The sequence below is a fragment of the Mobula hypostoma genome, chromosome 5 (genome assembly GCF_963921235.1).
Source record: "Mobula hypostoma chromosome 5, sMobHyp1.1, whole genome shotgun sequence".
Lineage (NCBI taxonomy): Eukaryota > Metazoa > Chordata > Chondrichthyes > Myliobatiformes > Myliobatidae > Mobula > Mobula hypostoma.
This window is the reverse complement of record NC_086101.1, coordinates 198466665-198494153: the sequence shown is the minus strand read 5'-3', so window position 1 is coordinate 198494153 and position 27489 is coordinate 198466665. Positions and strand designations below refer to the sequence as shown.

Genomic DNA, 27489 nt, shown 5'->3' with positions numbered 1-27489 from the left:
GTGATAAGAGAATTTAAGGTTAAGGAACCCTCAGGGAACAGTGATCACATTGAAATTCGAGAGGGAAAAAAATAAAATCCAATGTGTCGGTATTTCAATGGAATATAGGAAATTACAATGGCATGAGAGGGGAGCAGTCCAAAGTTGACTGGAAAGGGACATTTGCAGGAAAGGCAGCAGAGCAGCAATGGCTGGAGTTTCTGTAAAAAATGAGGGAAGTACAAGGCAGATATATTCCAAATAAGAAAAAGTTTTCAAAGAGAATAAGGACACTACAGTGGCTGACAAGTGAAGTCAGAGCCAAAGTAAAAGCAAAAGATAGGGCATACAAGGAAGCCAAAGCTCGTGGGAAGATAGAGGATTGGGAAGCTTTTAAAAACATGCAGAAGGAAATGAAGAAAGTCATTTGGAAGGAAAAGGTGAATTATGAGAGGAAGCTGGTGACTAATATCAAAGAAGATACTAAAAGTTTTTTTAAGTAAATAAAGGTTAAAAGAGAGTCGAGAGTAGATATAGGACCAATAGAAAATGACGCTGGAGATATTGTAATGAGAGATGCAGAGATGGCAGAGAAATTGAAGCGTGTCAGGGAAGTGAAATTTGTGCAGTGAAAATTACGACTGAGAAGGTGCTCAAGAAGCTTAATGGTCTGAGGGTGGATAAATCTCCTGGGCCTGATGGAATGCACCCTTGGGTGCTGAAGGAAGCAGCTGGAGAGATTGCAGAGGCGTTAACGAAAATCTTTCAAGAATTGACAGATTCTGGCATTGTACCGGATGACTGGAAAATTGGAAATGTACTCCACTATTTAAGAAGAGTGGGAGGCAGCAGAAAGGAAACTATAGACCTGTTAGCCTGACATTAGTGGTTGGGAAGTTGTTGGAATTGATTGTCAGGGATGAGATTACAGAGTACCTGGAGGCACATGACAAGATAGGCTAAAGCCAGCTTGGTTTCCTGAAAGGAAAGTCCTGCCTGAGAAACGTACTGCAATTCTTTTTGGAAATTACAAGCAGGGTAGACAAAGGAGATGCAGTAGACGTGGTGTACTTGGATTTTCAGAAGGCCTTTGACAAGGTGCTGTACATGAGGCTGCTTAGCAAGGTAAGAGCCCACGGAATTACAGGTAAGTTACTAGCATGGGTGGAGGATTGGCTGATCGGCAGAAAACAGAGAGTGGGAATAAAGGGATCTTATTCTGACTGGCTGCTGGTTACCAGTGGAGTTCCACAGGGGTTGGTGTTGGGAGCGCTGCTTTTTACAATGTATGTCAATGATTTGGACGACGGTATGAATGGATTTGTGGCTGAATTTGCTAATGATACAAAGATAGGTGGAGGAGGGGGTAGTGTTGAGGAAACAGAGAGCCTGCAGAGAGACTTAGCTAGTTAAGGGGAATGGGCAAAGAAGTGACAAATGAAATACATTGTCGGAAAATGTATGGTCATGCATTTTGGTGGAAGAAATAAACAGGCAGACTATTACTTAGATGGAGAGAGAATTCAAAATGTAGAGATGTAAAGGGACTTGTGCAAGATACCCTAAAGATTATCCTCCAGGTTGAGTTGGTTGTGAAGAAGGCAAATGCAATGTTGGCTTTCATTTCTTGAGGTATAGAATATAAGAGCAGGGATGTGATGTTGGGGCTCTATAAGGCACTCGTGAGACCACACTTGGAGTATTGTGTGCAGTTTTGGGCTCCTTATTTTAGAAAGGATATAGTGGCATTGGAGAGGGTTCAGAGAAGATTCGCGAGAATGATACCAGGAATGAAAGAGTTACTGTATGAGGAACGTCTGGCAGCTGAAGTTCAGGAGAATGAGGGGGGATCTCATAAAAACATTAAGAATGTTAAAAGGCCTGAACAGATTAGATATGGCAAAGTTATTTCCCGTGGTAGGGGATTCTAGGACAAGAGGGCATGACTTCAGGTTTGAAGGACATCTACTTAGAGCTGAGATGCGGAGAAGTTACTTTAGTCAGAGAGTGGTAAATCTGTGGAATTTGCTGCCACGATTGGCTGTGAAGGCCAAGTCATTGGATGTATTTAAGGCAGAGATAGATAGGTTCTTGATTAGCCAGGACATCAGAGGGTATGGGGTAAAAGCAGGGGACTGGGGATGACTGGAAGAATTGGATCAGCCCATGATTGAATGGCCCTTGATGGGCGGAATGGCCAACCTCTGCTTCTATATCTTATGGTCTTATAGGTGGATTGGGAAAATTAGGTTGGTAATGGACCTCAAGAGAGTGAGTTTGTTGAATGCCTGAGAGAGAGGTTTTTAGAGCAATTTGTCATTGAGCCTACTGGGGTTCAGATATACTGGATTGGGTGTTATGTAATGAACTGGAGGCGAATAGGGAGCTTAAGGTAAAAGAACCCTCAGGAAGCAGTGATTACAATATGATTGTGTTCAACTTGAAATTTGATAGGGAAAAAGTAAAGTCTGATGTAGCAGTATTTCAGTGGAGTAAGGAAAATTACAGTGGAATGAAAGGGGAGTTGGCCAAAGTAAACTGGAAGGAGCTGTGGGCAAGGATGTCATCAGAGCAGCAATGACGTGTATTTCTGGGAAAAATCAGGAAGGTGCAGAACATGCGTGTTCCAAAAATGAAGAAACTCTCAAATGGCAAAATACTACAACCGTTGCTCACAGGGGAAGTTAAAGCTATTGTAAAAGGAAAAGAAAGAGCATACAACAAAGCAAAAGTTAGTGTGAAGATAGAGGATTGGGAAGTTTTTAAAAACCTACACAGAGCAACGAAAAAAATCATTAGAAGGGAAAAGATGAAATATGAAAGCAAGCTAGCAAATAATATCAAAGAGGATAGTAAAAGTTTTTTTCAAATATTTTGAAAACAAAAGAGAAATGAGAGTAGATAGAGGACTGCTAGAAAATGAGGCAGGAGAAATAATAACAGGGGACAAGTAGATAGCTGATGAACTAAATGAGCATTTTGTGTCAGTGTTCACTGTAGAAGACACTAGAAGTATGCCTGATGTTGTAGTGTGTGAAGGAAGAGAACTGTTATAAGAGAGAAGGTGCTCAAAACGTTCAAAGACCTAAAGGTACATAAGTCACCTGGACCAGATGAACTGCACCCTAGGTAGCATGAGAGATTGTGGTGGCATGTTTTTTGACTTCTCCAGTGCATTCAACACCATCCACCCTGCTCTGCTGGGGCAGAAGCTGACAGCGATGCAGGTGGATGCTCCCCTGGTGTCATGGATTCTTGATTACCTGACTGGCAGACCACAGTATGTGTGCTTGCAACACTCTGTGTCGGACAGAGTGATCAGCAGCACTGGGGCTCCACGGGGGACTGTCTTGTCTCCCTTTCTCTTCACCATTTACACCTCGGACTTCAGCTACTGCACAGAGTCTTATCATCTTCAGAAGTTTTCAGATGACTCTGCCATAGTTGGATGCATCAGCAAGGGAGATGAGGTTGAGTACAGGGCTACGGTAGGAAACTTTATCACATGGTGTAAGCAGAATTATCTGCAGCTTAGTGTGAAAAAGACTAAGGAGCTGGTGGTAGGCCTGAGGAGAGCTAAGGTACCGGTGACCCCTGTTTCCATCCAGGGGTCAGTGTGGACATGGTGGAGGATTACAAATACCAATTACAAATTGACAATAAACTGGACTGGTCAAAGAACACTGAGGCTGTCTACAAGAAGGGTCAGAGCCGTCTCTATTTCCTGAGGAGACTGCGGTCCTTTAACATCTGCCGGACGATGCTGAGTCTGTGGTGGCCAGTGCTATCATGTTTGCTGTTGTGTGCTGGGGCAGCAGGCTGAAGGTAGCAGACACCAACAGAATCAACAAACTTATTCGTAAGGCCAGTGATGTTGTGGGGATGGAACTGGACTGTCTCACGGTGGTGTCTGAAAAGAGGATGCTGTCTAAGTTGCATGCCATCTTGGTCAATGTCTTCCATCCACTACATAGCTCAACGTTCAGGGATATTCAATATTCAGGAGGGATAGACACGAAGGAAGGGGAGGTGGGGTGGCGTTGCTGGTTAAAAAAGAGATTAACGCAATAGAAAGGAAGGACATAAGCCGGGAAGATGTGGAATCGATATGGGTAGAGCTGCGTAACACTAAGGGGCAGAAGACGCTGGTGGGAGTTGTGTACAGGCCACCTAACAGTAGTAGTGAGGTCGGAGATGGTATTAAACAGGAAATTAGAAATGTGTGCAATAAAGGAACAGCAGTTATAATGGGTGACTTCAATCTACATGTAGACTGGGTGAACCAAATTGGTAAAGGTGCTGAGGAAGAGGATTTCTTGGAATGTATGCGGGATGGTTTTTTGAACCAACATGTCGAGGAACCGACTAGAGAGCAGGCTATTCTGGACTGGGTTTTGAGCAATGAGGAAGGGTTAATTAGCGATCTTGTCGTGAGAGGCCCCTTGGGTAAGAGTGACCATAATATGGTGGAATTCTTCATTAACATGGAGAGTGACGTAGTTAATTCAGAAACAAAGGTTCTGAACTTAAAGAGGGGTAACTTTGAAGGTATGAGACATGAATTAGCTAAGATAGACTGGCAAATGACACTTCAAGGATTGACGGTGGATATGCAATGGCAGGCATTTAAAGGTTGCATGGATGAACTACAACAATTGTTCATCCCAGTTTGGCAAAAGAATAAATCAAGGAAGGTAGTGCACCCGTGGCTGACAAGAGAAATTAGGGATAGTATCAATTCCAAAGAAGTAGCATACAAATTAGCCAGAGAAAATGGCTCACCTGAGGACTGGGAGAAATTCAGAGTTCAGCAGAGGAGGACAAAGGGCTTAATTAGGAAGGGGAAAAAAGATTATGAGAGAAAACTGGCAGAGAACATAAAAACGGACTGTAAAAGCTTTTATAGATATGTAAAAAGGAAAAGACTGATAAAGACAAATGTAGGTCCCCTGCAAACAGAAACAGGTGAATTGATTATGGGGAGCAAGGACATGGCAGACCAATTGAATAATTACTTTGGTTCTGTCTTCACTAAGGAGGACATAAATAATCTTCCAGAAATAGTAAGGGACAGAGGGTCCAGTGAGATGGAGGAACTGAGCGAAATACATGTTAGTAGGGAAGTGTTGTTAGGTAAATTGAAGGGATTGAAGGCAGATAAATCCCCAGGGCCAGATGGTCTGCATCCCAGAGTGCTTAAGGAAGTGGCCCAAGAAATAGTGGATGCATTAGTGATAATTTTTCAAAACTCGTTAGATTCTGGACTAGTTCCTGAGGATTGGAGGGTGGCTAATGTAACCCCACTTTTTAAAAAAGGAGGGAGAGAGAAACCGGGGAATTATAGGCCGGTTAGCCTAACGTCGGTGGTGGGGAAACTGCTGGAGTCAGTTATCAAGGATGTGATAACAGCACATTTGGAAAGCGGTGAAATGATCGGACAAAGTCAGCATGGATTTGTGAAAGGAAAATCATGTCTGACGAATCTCATAGAATTTTTTGAGGATGTAACTAGTAGAGTGGATAGGGGAGAACCAGTGGATGTGGTATATTTGGATTTTCAAAAGGCTTTTGACAAGGTCCCACATAGGAGATTAGTGTGCAAACTTAAAGCACACGGTATTGGGGGTAAGGTATTGGTGTGGGTGGAGAATTGGTTAGCAGACAGGAAGCAAAGAGTGGGAATAAACGGGACCTTTTCAGAATGGCAGGCGGTGACTAGTGGGGTACCGCAAGGCTCAGTGCTGGGACCCCAGTTGTTTACAATATATATTAATGACTTGGATGAGGGAATTAAATGCAGCATCTCCAAGTTTGCGGATGACACGAAGCTGGGTGGCAGTGTTAGCAGTGAGGAGGATGCTAAGAGGATGCAGGGTGACTTGGATAGGTTGGGTGAGTGGGCAAACTCATGGCAGATGCAATTTAATGTGGATAAATGTGAAGTTATCCACTTTGGTGGCAAAAATAGGAAAACAGATTATTATCTGAATGGTGGCCGATTAGGAAAAGGGGAGGTGCAACGAGACCTGGGTGTCATTATACACCAGTCATTGAAAGTGGGCATGCAGGTACAGCAGGCGGTGAAAAAGGCGAACGGTATGCTGGCATTTATAGCGAGAGGATTCGAGTACAGGAGCAGGGAGGTACTACTGCAGTTGTACAAGGCCTTGGTGAGACCACACCTGGAGTATTGTGTGCAGTTTTGGTCCCCTAATCTGAGGAAAGACATCTTTGCCATAGAGGGAGTACAAAGAAGGTTCACCAGATTGATTCCTGGGATGGCAGGTCTTTCATATGAAGAAAGACTGGATAAACTGGGCTTGTACTCGTTGGAATTTAGAAGATTGAGGGGGGATCTGATTGAAACGTATAAGATCCTAAAGGGATTGGACAGGCTAGATGCGGGAAGATTGTTCCCGATGTTGGGGAGGTCTAGAACGAGGGGTCACAGTTTGAGGATAGAGGGGAAGCCTTTTAGGACCGAGGTTAGGAAAAACTTCTTCACACAGAGAGTGGTGAATCTGTGGAATTCTCTGCCACAGCAAACTGTTGAGGCCAGTTCATTAGCTATGTTTAAAAGGAAGTTAGATATGGCCCTTGTGGCTACAGGGGTCAGGGGGTATGGAGGGAAGGCTGGGTTCTGAGTTGGATGATCAGCCATGATCATAATAAATGGCGGTGCAGGCTCGAAGGGCCGAATGGCCTACTCCTGCACCTATTTTCTATGTTTCTATGTTTCTATAATGTACTGGGTGGGCACAGGAGTACATTCAGCCAGAGACTCATTCCTCCAAGATGCAGCACAGAGCGTTATAGGAAGTCATTCCTGCCTGTGGCCATCAAACTTTACAGCTCCTCCCTTGGAGGGTCAGACACCCTGAGCCAATAGGCTGGTCCTGGACTTATTTCATAATTTACTGGCATAATTTACATATTACTATTTAACTATTTATGGTTCTATTACTATTTATTATTTATGGTGCAACTGTAACGAAAACCAATTTCCCCTGGGATCAATAAAGTATGACTATGAAATGACCTGTCAAAAATCATTGTCCTCTGGCATCGTGCCAGAGGACTGGAAAATTGCAATTGTTACTTCACTCTTTAAGAAAAGAGGAAAGCAGCAGAAAGGAAATTATAGACCTCATTGGAAGACGTTAGAGTCAGTTATTAAGGATGAGGTGATTGAGTACTTGGTGACACAGGACAAGATAGTACAAGTCAGCACAAGTCAGCATTGTTTCCTTCAGTAAAAATCCTGCCTGCTGAACCTGTTGGAATTCTTTGAGGAGATTGCAGGTAGGATAGATAAAGGGGATGTAGTGGATGTTGGAAATTTGGACATTCAGAAGACGTTTGACAAGGTGCCGCACATGAGGCTGCTTCCCATGGTATTACAGGAAATTTACTAATATTGTTAGGGCATTGGCTGATTGGTAGGAGGCAGCGAGTGGGAATAAAAGGATCCTTTTCTGGTTGGCTGCCAGTGACTTGTGGTGTTCCACAGGGGTCGGTGTTAGGACCAAATCTTTTTCTGTTGTATATAAATGATTTAGATGATGGAATAGATGGCTTTGTTGCCAAGTTTGCAGATGATACAAAGATTGGTGGAGGAGCAGGTAGAGTTGAGGAAACAAGTAGGATGCAGAAGGACTTGGACAGATTAGAAGAATGGGCAAGAAAGTGGTAAATGAAATACAATGTTGAAAATTCATGGTTGTGCACTTTGGTCATAGAAATAAATACGTGGAAAATTTTCTAAATGGGGAGAAGATCCAGGAAACTGAGATGCAGAGGAACTCGGAAGTCTTTGTGCAGAACACCCTGAAGGTTAACTTGCAGGTTGAGTTGGTGGTGAGGAAGGCAAATGCCATGTCAGCATTCATTTCAAGAGGTCTCAAATACAAGAGCAAGGATGTGATGCTGAGGCTGCATAAGGGCACTGGTAAGGCTTCATCTTGAGTATTGTGTATACTTTTGGGCCCCTCATCTTAGAAAAGAAGTGCTGGCATTGGAAAGGGTCCAGAGGAGGTTCACAATGATGATTCTAGCAATGAAAGGGTTATCATATGAGGAAAGTTTGATGAGTCTGGGTCTGTACTGATAGAAACATAGAGAACCTACAGCACAATACAGGCCCTTCGGCCCACAATACTGTGCTGAATATGTACTTACTGAGAAATTACCCAAGGTTACCCAAAGCCCTCTATTTTTCTAAGCTCCATGTAGCTAGACAGGAGTCTCTTAAAACTTCCTATCATATCCGCCTACAGCACCATTGCTGGCAGCCCATTCCACGCACTCACCACTCTCTGCGTAAAAAAAACTTACCCCTGACAGCCCCCCTGTACCTATTTCCAAGCACCTTAAAACTGTGCCCTTTCGAGTTAGCCATTTCAGTCCTGGGAAAAACGTCTGGATATCCACACAATTAATGCCTTTCATCATCTTATACACCTCTCATCCTCCGTCGTTCCAAGGAAAAAAGGCCGAGTTCACTCAACCTATTCTCATGAGGCATGCTCCCCAACCCGGGCAACATCCTTGTAAATCTCCTTTGCACCCTTTCTGTGGTTTCCACATCCTTCCTGTAGTGAGGCAACCAGAACTGAGCACAGTACTCCAAGTGGGGTCTGACCAGGGTCCTATATAGCTGTAACATTACCTCAATGCTCTTGAACTCAATTCCATGGTTCATGAAGGCCAGTGCACCATACGCCTTCTTAACCACAGAGTCAACCTGTGCAGCTGCTTTGAGTGTCCTATGATCTCAGACCCCAAGATCCCTCTGATCCTCCACACTGTCAAGAGTCTTACCATCAATACTATATCCTGCCATCATATTTGACCTACCAAAATGTACCAGCTCACACTTATCTGGGTTGAACTCCATCTGCCACTTCTCAGCCCAGTTTTGCATCCGATCAATGTCCCGCTGTAACCTCTGACAGCCCTCCACTTCTTCATCCAGGTCATTAATAAAAATCATGAAGAGCAGGGGTCCCAGAACAGATCCCTGAGGCACACCACTGGTCACCAGCCTCCATGCAGAATATGACCAGTCTACTACCACTCTTTGCCTACTGTGGGCAAGCCAGTTCTGGATCCACAAACCTTAGGTAACGACCTTCAGGTTGCTAGTCCAATGCCTTAATCACTTGGCTACGTGCCTTGTCAAATACCTTGCTGAAATCCACATACACTACATCTACTGCTCTACCTTCATCAATTTGTTTAGTCACATCCTCAAAAAAATTAAATCAGGCTCATAAGGCACGACCTGCCTTTGACAAAGCTATGCTGACGATTGCTAATCATATTATGCCTCTCCCGTCCCCATTGATGATGCAAAAATCAGCACCGGAGGCTCAGCAATCTCCTCCCTCACCTTCCACAGTAGCCTGGGGTACATCTCACGCGGTCCCTGTGACTTTTCCAACTTGATGCTTTCCAAAAGCTCCAGCACATCCTCTTTCTTAATATCTACATGTTCAAGCTTTTCAGTCCGCTTTAAGTCATCCCTGCAAACTCCAAGATCCTTTTCCTGAAGCAAGGTACTCATTAAGTACTTCTGCTATCTCCTCCAGTTCCATTCATACTTTTCCACTGTCACACTTGATTGGTCCTATTCCCTCTTGACTAGATTTACAACAGCCTTTGTATACCGCGGTTCCTGTACCCTACCATCCTTTCCCCCCTCATTGGAATGTACCTATGCAGTACTCCACGTAAATATCCCGTGAACATTTGCCACATTTCTTCCGTGCAGTTCCCTGAGAACATCTTTTCCCAATTTATGCTTCCAAGTTCCTGCCTGATAGTCTCATATTTCCCCTTACTCCAATTAAAAGCTTTCCTAACTTGTCTGTTCCTATCCCTCTCCAGTGCTATGGTAAAGGAGATAGAATTGTGATCACTATCTCCAAAACACTCTCCCACTAAAAGTTGATTTATACTTGTGCGTACTACCTTACACCGTAGCCTACGCAAGTGGGCTACGCCATTGTGAGCATTTAAACTTGTGCGTTGGTGTGTCTGCGTCTCTCTGCAATTCACCGCCAAAACGCTAGTTGTCGGTGGGGTTTCTATGCCACTGTGTTGAGTTTCTTCATTTGTTTTTCCGTAAAAGTGAATATCCTCTTTTGGTTAACGAAAATAGATACTAATGTAGGTCTTTCGTATAAGGGAAATGTGTCCTCCATATTTTCGAGGGTCTGTAAAGCTTTATGGAAAGCATTGCAGCCAGAGTTCCTTCCCTGCCCTTTAGTCACCCAATGGGAAGCTATTGCAGCGTAGGAGGAAATGCGATGCTACCAAGCAGACCGATCATAGTTGTTTTGGTCTGCGTTGCCGCAACGCATAGTTACATTTTGGGAGAGGTGCGCGTTAGGCTACAGCATAGGGTTTGCGTAGAGTACTGTGTGGTGCTTGTGACTACGTGTATCTACAGCCTCCATTTGATGCACGAGTATAAATCGGCCTTAAGGGACCTGACACCTGACCAGGTTCATTTCCCAATACCAGATCAAGTGCAGCCTCTCCTCTTGTAGGTTTATATACATATTTTGTCAAGAAACCTTCTTGAACACACCTAATAACTCCACCCCATCTAAACCCCTCGCTCTAGGGGCATGCCAATCAAATCTGGGAAATTCAAATCTCGCATCACGACAACCCTGTTATTATTCCTCCACTATCAACTCTGCTCTTAAACGCATCTCCCCCATTTCACGTACATCTGCTCTCACTCCATCCTCCCACCACCCCACTAGGAATAGGGTTCCCCTGGTCCTCACCTACCACCCCACCAGCCTCCGGGTCCAACATATTATTCTCCGTAACTTCCGCCACCTCCAACGGGATCCCACCACTAAGCATATCTTTCCCTCCCCCCCCCTCTGCATTCCGCAGGGATCGCTCCCTACACAACTCCCTTGTCCATTCGTCCCCCCCATCCCTCCCCACTGATCTCCCTCCTGGCACTTATCCGTGTAAGCGGAACAAGTGCTACACATGCCCTTACACTTCCTCCCTTACCACCATTCAGGGCCCCAAACAGTCCTTCCAGGTGAGGCATCACTTCACCTGTGAGTCGACTGGGGTGATATACTGCGTCCGGTGCTCCCGATGTGGCCTTTTATATATTGGTGAGACCCAACGCAGACTGGGAGACCGCTTTGCTGAACATCTACGCTCTGTCCGCCAGAGAAAGCAGGATCTCCCAGTGGCCACACATTTTAATTCCACATCCCATTCCCATTCTGACATGTCTATCCACGGCCTCCTCTACTGTAAAGATGAAGCCACACTCAGGTTGGAGGAACAACACCTTATATTCCGTATGGGTAGCCTCCAACCTGATGGCATGAACATTGACTTCTCTAACTTCCGCTAGGCCCCACCTCCCCCTCGTACCCCATCTGTTACTCTTTTTTATGCACACATTCTTTCTCTCACTCTCCTTTTTCTCCCTCTGTCCCTCTGAATATACCTCTTGCCCATCCTCTGGGTCACCCCCCCCCCCGTCTTTCTTCCCGGACCTCCTGTCCCATGATCCTCTCATGTCCCCTTCTGCCTATCACCTGTCCAGCTCTCGGCTCCATCCCTCCCCCTCCTGTCTTCTCCTATCATTTTGCATCTCCCCCTCCCCCTCCAGCTTTCAAATCCCTTACTCACTCTTCCTTCAGTTAGTCCTGACGAAGGGTCTCGGCCTGAAACGTCGACTGCGCCTCTTCCTATAGATGCTGCTTGGCCTGCTGCGTTCACCAGCAACTTTGATGTGTGTTGCTTGAATTTCCAGCATCTGCAGAATTCCTGTTGTTCCTGTTATTATTACAACTTTCCATAATCTGTCTCCCTGTCTGCTCCTCAATGTCCCTGGTGCTATTGGGTGGTCTATAAAAATCACCCAGTAGAGTTATTGACCCTTTCCTGTTCCTGACTTCCACCCTCAGAGACTTCATAGACAATTCCTCCACGTCTTCCTCCTTTTCTGCAGCCATGACACTATCTCTGATCAACAGTGCCACGCCCCCACCTCTTTTGCCTTCCTCCCTGTCCTTTATGAAACATCTAAAGCCTGGCACTCGAAGTAACCATTCCTGTCCCTGAGCCATCCAAGTCTCTGTAATGGCCACAACATCATAGCTCCAAGTACTGATACATGCTTTAAGCTCATCCGCTTTGTTCATAATACTCCTTGCATTAAAATAGACACATCTCAAAAAATCAGTCTAAGTGCGTCCCTTCTCTATCATCTGCTCATCCTCCCTCTCGCACTGTCTCCAAGCTTTCTGTATTTGTGAGCCAACTGCCTTTTCCTCCGTCACTTCCGTTTGGTTGCCACCCCCCACAATCCTAGTTCAACTCTCCCCAATAGCCTTCGCAAACCTCCCCGCCAGGATATTGGTCCCCCCGGGATTCAAGTGCAACCTGTCCTTTTCGTACAGGTCACTTCTGCCCCAATAGAGGTCCCAATGACCCAGAAATCTGAATCCCTCCCCCTACTCCAATCCCTCAGCCATGCATTTATCCTCCACCTCATTCTATTCCGATACTCACTGTCACGTGGCACAGGCAGTAATCTTGAAATGACTACCTTTGTGGTCCTGCTTCTCAACTTTCTTCCTAACTCCCTGTAGTCTGCATGCAGGACCTCCTCCTCCTCCCAGGGTATGGCAGGCTTTGGTCCCTGTGCAGGTCAATGGGAGTCGGCGTTTTAAGTGGTTCGGCACAGGCCAGATGGACCAAAGCTTTTGTTTCTGTACTGTACTTTTCTATGACTGTGTCTTTTTTTTTAAGAGGTGATCAAGGTGATTGAGGAAAGCAGAGTGTATTTTGTGTACCTGGACTTCATTCGGATGGTTGACAAGTACCTTCATTGTAGATCGAAGAGGAAATTAAGAGCCGTAAAGCCATACAGAATAGACAATGGCCCTTTGGCCTAGCTGTTCATGCTGAGCTACTATGCCGACTTTTTTTTGCTGGAACATATGGTTTCTTTGTATTCTGAAAGATCCCTTTCAGCATTTGTCACCTCATCTTGTCTAAACAGTTAGGTAACCAAATTTGCCAGTTCACATTATCTTTCTGTGATTTTATATCCTCATAGAGAGAACCCAAAAAATCTGCAGATGCTGGAAATCTAAAACAAAAACACAAAATGCTAGAAATACTCAGCAGGTCAGTCAGCAGATGCAGGAAGAGAAAAGATTGGATATTTCAAGGCAAAGAACCTTTGTCAGAACTGAGAAGCCACAGCAAAGATGGGGAAGGTGAATGTATCTGATAGGGTAAAACTGGTGGGGCTATGGAGAAAAGTTGTAGGGGTTATCTAGTAACTGAGTGAGTGGGAGTTACTAGAGGGTAAGAGCATAAAAGAAAAATACTCTTAGTGGCCACTTTATTACGTATACCTGTATACCTGCTTGTTAATGCAAATATCTAATCAGCCTATCATGTAGAAGCAACTCAATGCATAAAAGGTTGCATAAGCTCAATGCAGATGTGGTCAAGAGGTTGAGTTGTTGTTCAGACCGAACATCAGAATGGGGGAAGAAATGTAATCTAGGCAACTTTGACCATGGAATGATTGTTGGTGCCAGACGAGGTAATTTGGTATCTCAGAAACTGCTGATCTCCTGGGATTTTCACACACAATATTTTCTAGATTTTACAGAGCCTGGAGTGAAAAAGAAAAATGTCCAGTTCTGTAGGTAAAAAAGCCTTTTAATGAGAGAGGTCAGAAGAGAATGGCCAGACTGACCAGAGGGAGTCAGTAACTCAAATAACCATGCATTACGATAGTGAGGTACAGAAGAGCATCTTGAAGTGGATGGGCTGCAGCAGCAGAAGACCACCGGGATACCACTCCTGTACCTAATAAAGTGGCCACTGCGTGCATTTTGGAATTACTAAATAAAGAGTGAAAGGACAAGCTGGGCAGTTTAGGCTGAGCATGCCAATGTTTACCAGAGGCAAAATAAAGGCTGAGCTAATATTACAGATGGATGACCAATACAGACTGAGAAATCGTTACCAGAAATTGTAGAGTTCAATACTGAGTCCACATGCCCTGATGGATGCTTAAATGTGGTTCCTCGAGCTTATGTTGAGCCTCACTATAACAGAACAGGGGGTCACAGACTAATAGGTTGAAGTAGATGGTGAGTTAAAGTGACAGGCAGCGGGAAGCTCAGGGTTGCCCTGCGGACTGAATGCAGGTGTTCCACAAGGTGATCCCACAATCAAAAAAGAAGTGATAGGGAAAGTGCTTTGAGTGGTTGGTGATTCAGGCACTGGATGGCTGAAGTCTAAATGAAATCTGATTATCTAAAGATCGGGTGCCATGTCACAAAGTCCAGAAAGCTGCAAATGGCCATTACATGTGCGGCATGATTGAGGTATCTGCTGTCCAAAAATAGTCAGCAGAGCCAGGGATGTCAAGTGGAAGTGTCAAGTATTACAGGACATACATTTATGGAAGGACAATTCTTCAACCATATATTTCTTTAACATGAGTACCCTACACTCCATTCCATGGTTCCTGGCTGGAGTGACTTTGTCAGTGCAAGGCCCCAACGAGATGTCTTTTGTCCTGTTGTTGGCAATAGTATCTTCTTTCAACAATGACTCCTTTGCTCAGTTCTTCACAAAACTCCATTAAAGCCTTAACTGCAGTCTGGGCATTTTAATTATTTTCTACCTGTGATTGCTACTGTCTGTCTGTATAGGTACCATATCCGATGTGGACTTTGGTGACCATGGTTTTCCGTATAGATCTATCCTTCGTCTTTTGGATGACTTCCACTTCCTCGATGTGTAGCCATCTGACTATGCTTTTGATGTACATAAGCTGAGGTCTTTCTCTAGGTTTGCTCCCCTCAATCTTTCCAGAGAGTATGAGTTTTTCTAGTTCATCTTTCCGCATGATGTGTCCTAGGAATCTGAGTTGCCTTTCTCTTATTGTTGATATGAGTGATCGAACTGCTTGGGCTCTTCTGAGAACTTCTTCGTTTGATGTGTGTGTGGTCCATGATATTTTTAACATTCTCCTGTAGAACCATAATTTAGCTGTTTCTAGTCTCTTTTCCATCGCTGGAGAAATGGTCCAGCATTCACTTTCATAAGTCAGGATAGAATAAGTGTAGCACTGCATTATTCTGTTTTTAGTGTACGTGCTCACCTTTCTGTCTGTTATGGTCTTCATTTTTTGGAAAGCTTCTTTCACCATTGCTATTCTGTATTTGATATCTGTGTCGCACCTGCCATTACTTGTTATTAGGCTGCCAAGATATCTGAATTTGTTGACATGTTTGATGTTTGTATTTCTGATCTTGATCACACATTGTGGGATGTTTATTTTTCTGGAGATGACCATGCTTTCTGTCTTCTTGGTGTTGATTGAGAGGCCTCTGCGATTACTTTCTGCTGCCACTATAGTGAGTAGTTCTTGAAGTTTTGTTTCTGAGTCAGCTATCAGTACGATGTCATCAGCACATCTGATGTTATTTATATTATGGCCTCCAATTGTGAATCCTTTGATGTCTTTGATACTTCTCAAGATATTTTCACTATACAGGTTGAATAAGTCTGGCGAAAAGACACAACCTTGCCTGACTCCTCTCATGATATTCACATACTCACTTACTTCTCCTTCTATTCTGATGAATGCTGTCTGGTCCCAGTATAAGTTTCTTAAGAAACGTATATCTTTCCCATCTATGTCAAGATCTTGAAGCATTTCCAGAAAATCTTGCTGTCTGACAGCGTCAAAAGCTTTTGTATAGTCAATGAAACGTTAGTCCTGACGAAGGGTCTGGGCCCGAAACGTCAACTGTACCTCTTCCTATAGATGCTGCCTGGCCTGCTGCATTCACCAGCAATTTTTATGTGTGTTGCTTGAAATTCCAGCATCTGCAGATTTCCTCGTGTTTGCATCGGTGATTATCTGATTGTTTATTTTACACCATGATAGAAGCTTTTCTCCTCTTTCATTTCTTTCTCCCATTCCCTGGTCTCCAACAATATGGTCTCCTCTTCCCTCACCAACTTTTGCATTGAAGTCGCCCATGACTATGATGGCTTCTTGTGATTTGCATTCTTCTGGTGCTTTGTCTAGGGAGTGGTAGAAGGCATCACTTTCTTCCTCTGAACTTGCCATTGTGGGTGCATATACTTGGGTGATAGAGATGTTGTTTGGTTGTCCTTTTAGTTTGATTAGCATCATTCTGTCTGAGATATGCCAGTATCCTAGCAGGCTCTTCGATGCTACTTTGTCTGAGATGATTGCAACACCCTTTTCATGTTTATCTCCACCAGAGTATATCATCCTGTAGTCGTCTGATTGGAATTCTCCAGTGCCTTCCCATCTTATTTCACTCAGGCCTAGGGTGCTGACTTCTAGTCTCTTCATTTCTAATTTTACGTTTTCTCGCTTACCAGCTTGGTGCAGGGTTCGAACATTCCAAGTAGCAATTCGCGGTCTCTTGTTTTTGCAGACAGTAGTGGTATGACGATCCGGGCTCACCTGTCTGTTTACATGATATCCCGTACCGATTGAGGTGTCCGCACTATTTGGAAGTGGGCTCCCATTTACGCTGTTGTCTTTTACATTTGTGTATGTGTTAACCATGGTTGTACTAGGGATAAAATACAAGAAGTAGCTTCCGATGCAGTGTCTTTATAGGTGACCCTGACCGTTGTCCTATTAAAAGGATCTACTGCTCAGCGTCTGAGAAGCAGGAACCATCGATTGTGTTACTCACAACTTGCCTTCTGCTTCATCCACCACCTGCATTCCGTGGCTTCACTGTAACCCAGTAGGGAGGCTAACAGGTTCTACACCTTGGAGGGAGCTGGAGGGAGCTGTGGTTAATGGTAACCTCATTACCCAAAGCACATACTCCACAGCCGGATGTACTTTATCCTCATACCCAGGAGTGATTGCTACAGTGGAAATAATATGAATCTTTTGCAGGACAGATTGCTGCTTCAGCCCTGATGATAAACTGCTGGTAACAGGGACATCTGTGCGGAAGGGACAGGGAAGCGGTAAACTACTGTTTTTCAATCGAGAAACCTTTCAGAGGCTTTATGAGATCGAGGTCACTGACGCAGTGAGTTGATCCAAATCTTTTCACTCAATAACCTGTTATTTTGAAATAAAATGTAACATTACTTTAGCAAATAAACAACAAGTAGCACCTTTAAAGGCAAAGGAATGGTGATGTTTCAGATCAAGACCCTGTGCCTCCACCCAAATCACTGACCGTCACTTTACCTCCACAGATGCTGCTCAACCTGCTGAGAACCTCCAGCAGTTTTCTTTTGTACTTGAGCTTTGTGTTTCATGTACAAGAACCCCAAACCCATTTGTGCCACAACTTTCCTGCTATGGTTCCCCACTTATGTAATCATCGCTTTTGTCATTCAACTTTTCAAAGTGAATACTTTATACTCTAACTTCATGTTCACTCATTTAATTGATCATGGTCTCTCTGCCCTCTGCATCCTCCTTGTAAATAATCTTCTCATCTATTTTTTTCTGTCATCACAAGTATGCAAGTATGGCAACAGTACTCACTCTACTTTTCTGCAGATCTTTAACATATAAAACGTGAACAGATAGGGGCCTGAAATGCATCTTGGTTAGGTGTTCCTAACGGAAAATGGCCTCCTTATCCCAATCAATGCTTCCCATCTATTTGTTGGGAAGAGTTGACAAGGAGGATCTGGTCTTACAGCGGAAAGTTAGAGGTTGGGGCACACTGGAGTTCAGAGTCAAAGAGATACACAGCACAGAGACAGGCCAATGTAATACACACAAAAAGCTGGAGGAACTCAGCAGGCAGGCAGCATCTATGGAAAAGAGTAAACAGTCGAAGTTTCAGGCCAGTGCCCTTCATCAGGCCCATTGAGTCTGCTCTGACGTTTAACTATCTCATCATATTCTGACCTATCTAGAGTGAAATAATATCTTTCATTACAAGGGGGGAATCTAACTGTTCACAACACCAAAGATTATTGCCTTGATTGGTGTTTAATACAGTTACAGTAAGACTTGCATATTCTTTGAGCTTGGGATGCAGGGTGAACTTGACAGTTGCATACAAAATTGTCTTGGTGTGCAAGTCAGTGCATTGATCCAGAGGTGATAAGAGAGCTTAAGGTTAAGGAACCCTTAGGGAACAGTGATCACAATACGATCAAGTTCACATTGAAATTTCTTTGAAAGGCGGGAGGAGAAGATGGCGGCGCGACGCAGCTCGCAGCGGCCACTACGGTGGTGATGTCTGTTATTTGTCAAGTAGGGTGCCATGCACAATCCCTGATTTGATGGAGACAGACGTGAGAGCACGGAGAAACATCTGGTGAAACTTCTGAAATGCCTGCTTCGCTGCTGCTGCTACTGTGTGGTCCAGAATCTCCAGAGGAGAAGGCCCCGAGTCCTCGGCTTTGCTTGTTGCTCGGCGGCCGGGGTGGGATTGAAGTGCTCAGCAGAGGATGGTGCTTGGAGAGGCTGTGTCAGAGGGGATGGTCGGAGGCTCGAAGTTTTCGGACGTACTCAGAGTCCACTGCGGTCGGGTGCTTCCAACGGCGCTGCATCGGCAAGTTGGCGGCACTTGGAGGTTCATGGCAGGGAGGGTTTCTCCCTTCTGCCACCTGCGTGAGATGATGAGTCTATCAGGACTTTGAGACTTTTTTTTTTACCGTGCCCATGGTCTGCTCTTTATCAAATTATGGTATTGCTTTGCACTGTTGTAACTATATGTATGTGGTTTTGTCAGGTTTAGTCTTGGTTTGTCTTGTGTTTTCTTGTGATATCATTCTGGAGGAACGTTATATCATTTTTTAATGCATGCATTTCTAAATGACAATAAACGAGGACTGAGTGTCCTCATAATCTAAATTTGAGAGGGAAAAAATAAAATCCAATGTGTCGGTATTTCAGTGGAATAAAGGAAATTACAATGGCATGAGAAGGGAACTGGCCGAAGTTGACTGGAAAAGGACATCTGCAGGAAAGACGGCAGAGCAGCAATGGCTGAAGTTTCTGCGAAAAATGAGGGAAGAGCAAGAAGGATATATTGCAAATAAGAAGAAATTTTCAAAGGGAAGAAGGACACTACCATGGCTGACAAGTGAAGTTAGAGCCAAAGAAAAAGCAAAAGAGAGGGCATTCAAGGAAGCCAGAGCTAGTGGGAAGATAGAGGTTTGGGGGAGCTTTTAAAAACTTGTAGAAGGAATTGAAGAAGGTCATTTGGAAAGAAAAGATGAATTATGTGAGGAGGCTGGTGACTAAAATCAAAGAAAATGACTCTGGAGATATTGTAATGAGAGATGCAGAGATGGCAGAGGAACTGAATGCGTATTTTGCATCAGTTTTCACAGTGGGAGATGTCTGCAGTATACCGGAGATTTAAGTGTGTCAGGGAAGTGAAGTTTGTGCAGTGAAAATTACGACTGAGAAGGTGCTCAGGAAGCTTAATAGTCTGAGGGTGGATAAATCTCCTGGTGGAATGCACCCTCGGGTGCTGAAGGAAGTAGCTGGAGAGACTGCAGAGGCGTTAACAAAAATCTTTCAAGAATCGATAGATTCCGGCATTGTACCGGATAACTGGAAAATTGCAAATGTTGCACTGCTATTTAAGAAGGGTGGGAGGCAGCAGAAAGGAAACTATAGACCTGTTAGCCTGACATCAGTAGTTGGGAAGTTGTTGGAATTGATTGTTCTTTCTCTTTCTTTTAAATCTTTTTATTAATTATTATTGAAATTGAACAACAATGAAAAATACATTGAAGTAATCAAGTCAACGTATCAATATGTACAATAAGAGTTAAACTTATCAACCAAGTTAAACAATATATCAGTAATAATAAGGAAAAACAAAATGTTAAAGCTTTTTTTTTGGAAAAAAGAAGGAAAAGGAACCCCCTACTAACTAGAACAAAAAAACCCTAACAAAAGCAACGAAAAAAACCCATTTGGAGCACAAACCTAGAGCTATATGCCATACGAGCTTCCATAAAAGAAAGACATCAATCCACCAACCAAATCCCTTTACACAAGAATCAGAAGGGGACCATCTTAATTAACTCAAATCAAGTGATAGTAACGGGCAAAAGGGGCCCACCTTTTCTCAAAGTCAAATCGAGGATCAAAAGTTCGACTTCTGATTTTCTCCAAACTAAGACATAATATCACCTGGGAAAACTATTGTATCAAAGTGGGAGCAGAAGCATCTTTCCATTTTAATAAAATAGCCCTTCTGGCCAATAGTGTGACAAATGCAATTACGTTTTGGTCTGATATAGAAATACCGTGAATATATTGAGGGATTATACAGAACAAAACTGTCAATTTATTAGGTTGTAAATTAATTTTTAAAGCTTTAGAAATTGTAGAAAAAATAGATTTCCAGAAGTGTTTCAATACAGAACATGACCAAAACATATGTGTTAATGTAGCTGTCTCAGTTTTACATCTATCACACTGACTATTAACATTAGGAAATATTTTAGACAGTCTCTCCTTTGTCAAATAATAACGATGTACAATGTTAAATTGAATTTGAGAGTGACTGGCACAAATCGAGGAAGGGTTAACCAACTTCAAAATTCACAACCGATCCTCTGTTATCAAGGTCATGTTAAGCTCTCTTTCCCAATCTTGCTTAATCTTAAGTAAAGGATAATTATCCTGTTGTAATAGTAAATTATAAATTTTCCCAATGAAAGTTGTTGGAATCGATCATTAGGGATGAGATTACAGAGTACCTGGAGGCACATGACAAGATAGGCCAAAGCCAGCATGGTTTCCTGAAAGGAAAATTTTTTCTGACAAACTTACTGCAATTCTCTGAGGAAATTACAAGCAGGGTAGACAAAGGAGATGCAGTAGATGTGGTGTACCTGGATTTTCAGAAGGCCTTTGATAAGGTGCCGCACATGAGGCTGCTTAGCAAGATAAGAACCCATGGAATTACAGGGAAGTTACTAGCATGGGTGGAGCAGTAAACAGAGAGTGGGAATAAGGGGATCCTATTCTGGCTGGCTGCCGGTTACCAGTGGAATTCTACAGGGGTCGATGTTGGAACTACTGCTTTTTACGATGTATGTCAATGATTTGGATGATGGTATGAATGGATTTGTGGCTAAATTTGCTAATGATACAAAGATAGGTGGAGGAGGGGATAGTGCTGAGGAAACAGAGAGCCTGCAGAGAGACTTAGCTAGTTAAGGGGAATGGGCAGAGAAGTGGCAAATGAAATGCAGTGTTGGAAAGTGTGTGGTCATGCACTTTGGTGGAAGAAATAAACAGGCAGGCTATTATTTAGATGGGGAGAGAATTCAGAATGCAGAGATGCAAGGGGACTTGGGAGTCCTTGTGCAAGATACCCTAAAGGTTAACCTCCAGGTTGAGTCTGTTGTAAAGAAGGCAAATGCAGTGTTGGCACTAATTTCTTGAGGTATAGAATATAAGAGCAGGGATGTGATGTTGAGGCTCTATAAGGCACTTGTGAGACCACACTTGGAGAATTGTGTGCAGTTTTGGGCTCCTTATTTTAGAAAGGATATAGTGACATTGGACAGGATTCAGAGAAGATTCACGAGAATGATTCCAGGAATGAAAGGGTTACTGTTTGGGGAATGTCTGGCAGTTCTTGGGCTGTATTCCCTGGAGTTCAGGAGAATGAGGGGGGATCTCATAGAAACATTCTGAATGTTAAAAGGCCTGAACAGATTAGATATGGCAAAGTTATTTCCCATGGTAGGAGATTCTTGGACAAGAGGGCATGACTTCAGAATTGAAGAATGTCCTTTTAGAACAGAGATGTGGAGAAATTACTTTAGTCAGAGGGTGGTAAATCTGTGGAATTTGTTGCCACGAGCGGCTGTGGAGGCCAAGTCATTGGGTGTATTTAAGGCAGAGATAGATAGGTACTTGATTAGCCAGGGCATCAAAGGTTATGGGGTGAAAGCAGGGGAGTGGGGATGACTGGAAGAATTGGATCAGCCCATGATTGAATGGCGGAGCAGACTCAATGGGCCAAATGGTCTACTTCTGCTCCTATATCTTATGGTCAGCGGGAAGTAGCGGAGGGGTGGTACTCAGATTGGAGTCCTGTTAGCAGTGATGTACCACAGGAATCAGTGCTGGGTCCTCTGTTTTTTATTTCTATGAGTGACGTAAATGACAATATTGTTAACATGGTTAATATGTTTGCAGACATCAAAATTGGTCATGTAGGGGACATAGTTAATACAACAGCAGGTTCAACTTGGGCAAGAGTGAGGTGTTGTATTAGATAAGTAAGATTTGCATAATAAATGGTAGGGTCCTGGAGAGTGTTGTAGAACTCAAGGAACTAGGGAAACAGAGTCATAATTTCCTGAAAGTCTCTACATGGTTAGACTGTGGTGAAAGGGGCATTTACCATACATGCTTTTGTTGGCCATATTTGTTTTGTTCTGTTTTGTTTCTTTGGCAATGCAGAACAGAGTGGGCCCTTCCGGACATTGGAATCACAACAAATCCCATTAACCCTGACTTAGTAACTGGCAAATTACAATGACCAGTTAGCCTAACTTCCACCCAGCCCTCAAATTCACTTGGTCTATCTCGGACACTTCCCTCCCCTTTCTCGGTCTCCATCTCTGGAGACAGACTGTCCACTGACATCTTCTACAAGCCCACTGACTCTCATAACTACCTCAACTATACCTCTTCCCACCCTGCCACATGCAAAAATGCTATTCCCTATTCCCAGTTCCTCCATCTCCGCCGCATCTGCTCCCAGGACGAGGCTTTCCATTCCAGGACATCCCAAATGTCCACTTTCTTTAAGGATCGTGGTTTCCCTTCTGCCATCACCAATGATGCCCTCACCCGCATCTCCTCCATTTCCCGCACTTCGGCCCTCACCCCATCCTCCCACCACCACAACAGGGACAGAGTTCCCCTTGTTCTCACCTACCACCCCATCAGCCTCCGGATCCAGCACATTATCCTCCGCAACTTCCGCCACCTTCAACAGGACCCCACTACTAAGCACATCTTTCCCTCTCCACTCTTCTCTGCTTTCCGCAGGGATCGTTCCGTCCGCGACTCCCTGGTCCACACGTCCCTCCCGACGGATCTCCCACGTGGCACTTATCCCTGTAAGCGTAAGAGCTACACCTGTCCCTACACCTCCTCTCTTGCCACCATTCAGGGCCCCAAACAGTCCTTCCAGGTGAGGCAACGCTTCACTTGTGAGTCTGTTGGGGTCATCTATTGTATCCGGTGCGGCCTCCTCTACATCGCTGAAACCCAATGCAGATTGGGGGACCGCTTCGTTGAGCACCTCCACTCCGTCCGCCACAACAGACAGGATCTCTCGGTTGCCACCCACTTCAACTCTGCTTCCCATTCCCGTTCGGATATGTCCATACATGGCCTCCTCTACTGCTATGATGAGGCTAAACTCAGGTTGGAGGAGCAACACCTCATATACTGTCTAGGTAGTCTGCAGCCCCTTGGTATGAACATTGAATTCTCTATCTTCTGGTAATTCCCTCCCCTCCCTCCCCTGTCCCAGTTTCACTCTGCCCCCTCCCCCAGCTGCCTACTACCTCCCTCATGGTTCCGCCTCCTTCTACTACCCATTGTGTTTTCCCCTATTCTTTCTTCACCTTTCCGGCCTATCCCCTCCCTGCTTCCCCTCCCCCACCCCTTTATCTTTCCCCTTACCGGTTTTTCACCTGGAACCTACCAGCCTTCTCCTTCCCACCCTCCCCCACCTTCTTTATAGGGCCTCTGCCCTTTTCCTCTTCAGTCCTGACGAAGATTTCCAGCCCAAAACGTTGACTGTTCGTTTCCACGGATGCTGCCCGACCTGCTGAGTTCCTCCAGCATGTTGTGAGTGTTGCTTTGACCCCAGCATCTGCAGAGTATTTTGTGTTTAGTCTACACGGTATGTGTTTGGACTGTGGGAGGAAGCCAGAGCGCCTGGGGAAACCCACACTTTCAGACTCCTTATCGAATGAGGCCGGAATTGAACCCTGAACTCCAGTGTGCCCGGAGCTGGAATAGCGTCGCGCTAACCACTATGTTGCCATGGTGTCCATTATTGAATACAAAAATTGAGAGTCATGTTACAACTGATTGGCGATGGGTATCGGTCACCCAGCTATAGGAAGGATGTCAGTAGGCTGGAAGGCACACAGCCAAGGTTCCCTGGCTCTTGCTGGAGCTGGAGAGTTTGAGATATAAGGAGAGACTGAACAGGCTGAGACTGTATTTGCTAGAATGGAGGAGATAGAGGGGTGACTTTATTGAGGTGTATAAAATCACGAGGGGCAGAGATAGAGCAGGTAGCCACAGTTTCCGAGGATCAAGGAGTCCAAAACTAGAAAGGACAGGTTTAAGATAAGAAAGTTGACTTGGTGGGGGCATGGGGGTAACCTTTTCACATAGAGGGTAGTTGGTATATGCACGAGCTGCCAGTGGAAGTTGTAAATGTTGGAACAGTTACAATGCTTAAAAGGCAGTTAGACAGGTCCATGGATAGGAAAAATTTAGAGGGAATTTCCAAACACAGACAAACGGGACTGACACAGGGGGATAACTTATTTCTTTCTCTCTGTGCTTCTCTGACACTCTCTCAGCATTTGAAACCTGCACTACTACTTAGAAGTAAAGAATTCTCTAATGCCTGAATATGAAATGGTGTTCTGTTCATTTTTCAGAGTGTCATTCGTTGTTTGTGGCATCCAAAACTGAACCAGATCATGGTGGGAACAGGAAATGGACTGGCAAAGGTCTATTATCATCCAGTGAAAAGTCAAAGGTACAAAATCATAATGCAAGTGGCTCTTGATTGTGCCAGGGACAAACTCAATGTCCACACAATGTGAACCCTTCCTGATTGTTGATCACAAACAAGGGAAAGTCTGCAGCTGCTGGAAATCCGATCAACACACACAAAATGCTGGAGAAACTCAGCAGGCCAAGCAGCATCTATGGGGGAAAAAAGTACAGTTGACGTTTCGAGCCAAAACCCTTTGGTAGGACAATGTGGACCCTTCCCAACTGTTGATGATAGTGTCCATACAATGTGGATATTGAAGAGTGTCCGACTCGGGGCTTGTTTTCATTGGAATTTAGAAGAATGAGAAGTGACCTCATTGAAACCTATCGGATGGAGAAAGGCCTTGTGAGAGTGGATGTGGAGAGGATATTTCTTATAGTGAGAGTGTCTAAGACCAGGGGACACAACCTCAGAAAAATGGGGTGTCCTTTTGGAACGGAGATGAGGAATTTTTTTAGCTAGAAAGTGGTGAATCTGTGGAACTCTTTGCCACAGGCAGCTGTGGAGGCCTGTCTTTATGTATATTAAAGGTAGAGGTGGATAGATTCTTAATTGATCAGGGCATGAATGGATACGGGGAAAAGCAGGAGATGGGGGCAGAGAGGAAACTTGGATCAGCCATGATGAAATCCTCCAAATGGCCTAATTCTGCTCCTATATCTTGTGGTCTTATGGTATCAAAGGTGGTGATGAATCAACATACAGCAGGTAGATTGAAAATTTGGCTGAGTGGTGTAGTAACAACAACCGCTCACCGAATGACAACAAGACCAATGAACTGATTGTAGACTTAAGGAGGGAGAAACCAGAGGTCCATGGAGGATCAGAGGTGGAGAGAGTCAGTAACTTTAAGTTCCTGGGTGTCACTATCTCGGAGGACCTGTCCTCAGCCCTTCGTATAAATATTATTGCAAAGAAAACATGACAGTGCCTCTACTTCCTCAGGAGTCTGTGGAGATTCAGCATGTCATCAAAAACCTTGGGAAATTTCTATTGATGTGTGGTGGAATGTGTGCTTACTGGTTGCATTATGGCCTGATATGGGAACACCAGTGTCTCTGAGAGAAAATCCTACAAAAAAGAGTGGATTTGTCCCAGTACATCACGGGTAAAACCCCCTCAACCATTGAGCACATTCTCATGAAACATTGCCGTAGAAAAGCAGCATCCATCATCAAAGATTCTCACCATGCAGGACATCCTCTTTTGTCGTTGCTGCCATCAGGTAGAAGGTACAGGTGCCTCAGGACTCTCACTACCAGGTTCAAAAAAAGAGAAAATAGTAGTCATAGTCATACTTTATTAATCCCGGGGCGAATTAGTTTTCGTTACAGTTGCTCCATAAATAATAAATAGTAATAGAACCATAAATAGTTAGATAGTAATATGTAAATTATGCCAGTAAATTATGAGTTAAGTCCAGGACCAGCCTATTGGCTCAGGGTGTCTGACCCGCCAAGGGAGGAGTTGTAAAGTTTGATGGCCACAGGCAGGAATGACTTCCTATGACGCTCAGTGCTGCATCTCGGTGGAATGAGCCTCTGGCTGAATGTACTCCTTGTGCCCACCCAGTACTTTATGTAGTGGATGGGAGACATTGACCAAGAAGGCATGCAACTTAGACAGCATCCTCTTTTCAGACACCACCGTGAGAGAGTTCAGTTCCATCCCCACAACATCACTGGCCTTACGAATGAGTTTGTTGATTCTGTTGGTGCCTGCTGCCCCAGCCCACAACAGCAAACATGATAGCACTGGCCACCACAGACTCGTAGAACATCCTCAGCATCGTCCGGCAGATGTTAAAGGATCTTAGTCTCCTCAGGAAATAGCGACGGCTCTGACCCTTCTTGTAGACAGCCTCAGTGTTCTTTGACCAGTCCAGTTTATTGTCAATTCATATCCCCAGGTATTTGTAATCCTCCACCATGTCCACACTGACTCCCTGGATGGAAACAGGGGTCACTGGTATCTTAGCTCTCCTCAGGTCTACCACCAGCTCCTTAGTCTTTTTCACATTAAGGTGCAGATAACTCTGCTCACACCATGTGACAAAGTTTCCTACCGTAGCCCTGTACTCAGCCTCATCTCCCTTGCTGATGCATCCAACTATGGCAGAGTCATCCAAAAACTTCTGCAAATGACAAGAATCTGTGCAGTAGTTGAAGTCCGAGGTGCAAATGGTGAAGAGAAAGGGAGACAAGACAGTTCCCTGTGGAGTCCCAGTGCTGCTGATCACTCTGTCTGACACACAGTGTTGCAAGCACACATACTGTGGTCTGCAGATGCTGGAAATCTAAGTACACACACAAAATGCTGGAGGAACTCAGCAGGCCAGGCAGCATTTAGTAAAAGAGTACAGTTGATGTTTTGGGTTGAACCCTTTGGCAGGATTGGAGAAAAAACCTGAGGAGTAGATTTAAAAGGTGGGGGGGGAGGGAAAAGGGAAAAACAGGGGTGCAGTGCAAGCCGGAGCGCGTCTGGCACCTACTTAAGAAAAAAGCCGAAATAAACAAGCTAATTAATTAGGTGCCGCACAGGGTGATTTCAGTATCTCAGAAACTGCTGATCTCCTGAGATTTTTACGCACAACAGACTCTGGAGTTCGCAAAGAATGGTACCAAAATCAAAAAAAATCCAGCTGTTCTGTGAG

The 27489-nt window shown here is 44.4% G+C and overlaps 1 protein-coding gene across 5 annotated transcripts in view; it reads left to right on the top strand.

Moving 5' to 3' along the window:
* LOC134347280 (WD repeat-containing protein 70) overlaps positions 1–27489 on the top strand; it is a 211642-nt gene that overhangs the window by 168657 nt on the left and 15496 nt on the right. For all 5 annotated transcript variants that reach the window (XM_063049678.1, XM_063049679.1, XM_063049681.1 and 2 more), the window contains exons 13-14: positions 16961–17099; positions 24715–24815. In XM_063049678.1, coding sequence (XP_062905748.1) covers positions 16961–17099; positions 24715–24815 — 240 coding nt within the window. The remainder of the gene's footprint in view (positions 1–16960; positions 17100–24714; positions 24816–27489) is intronic.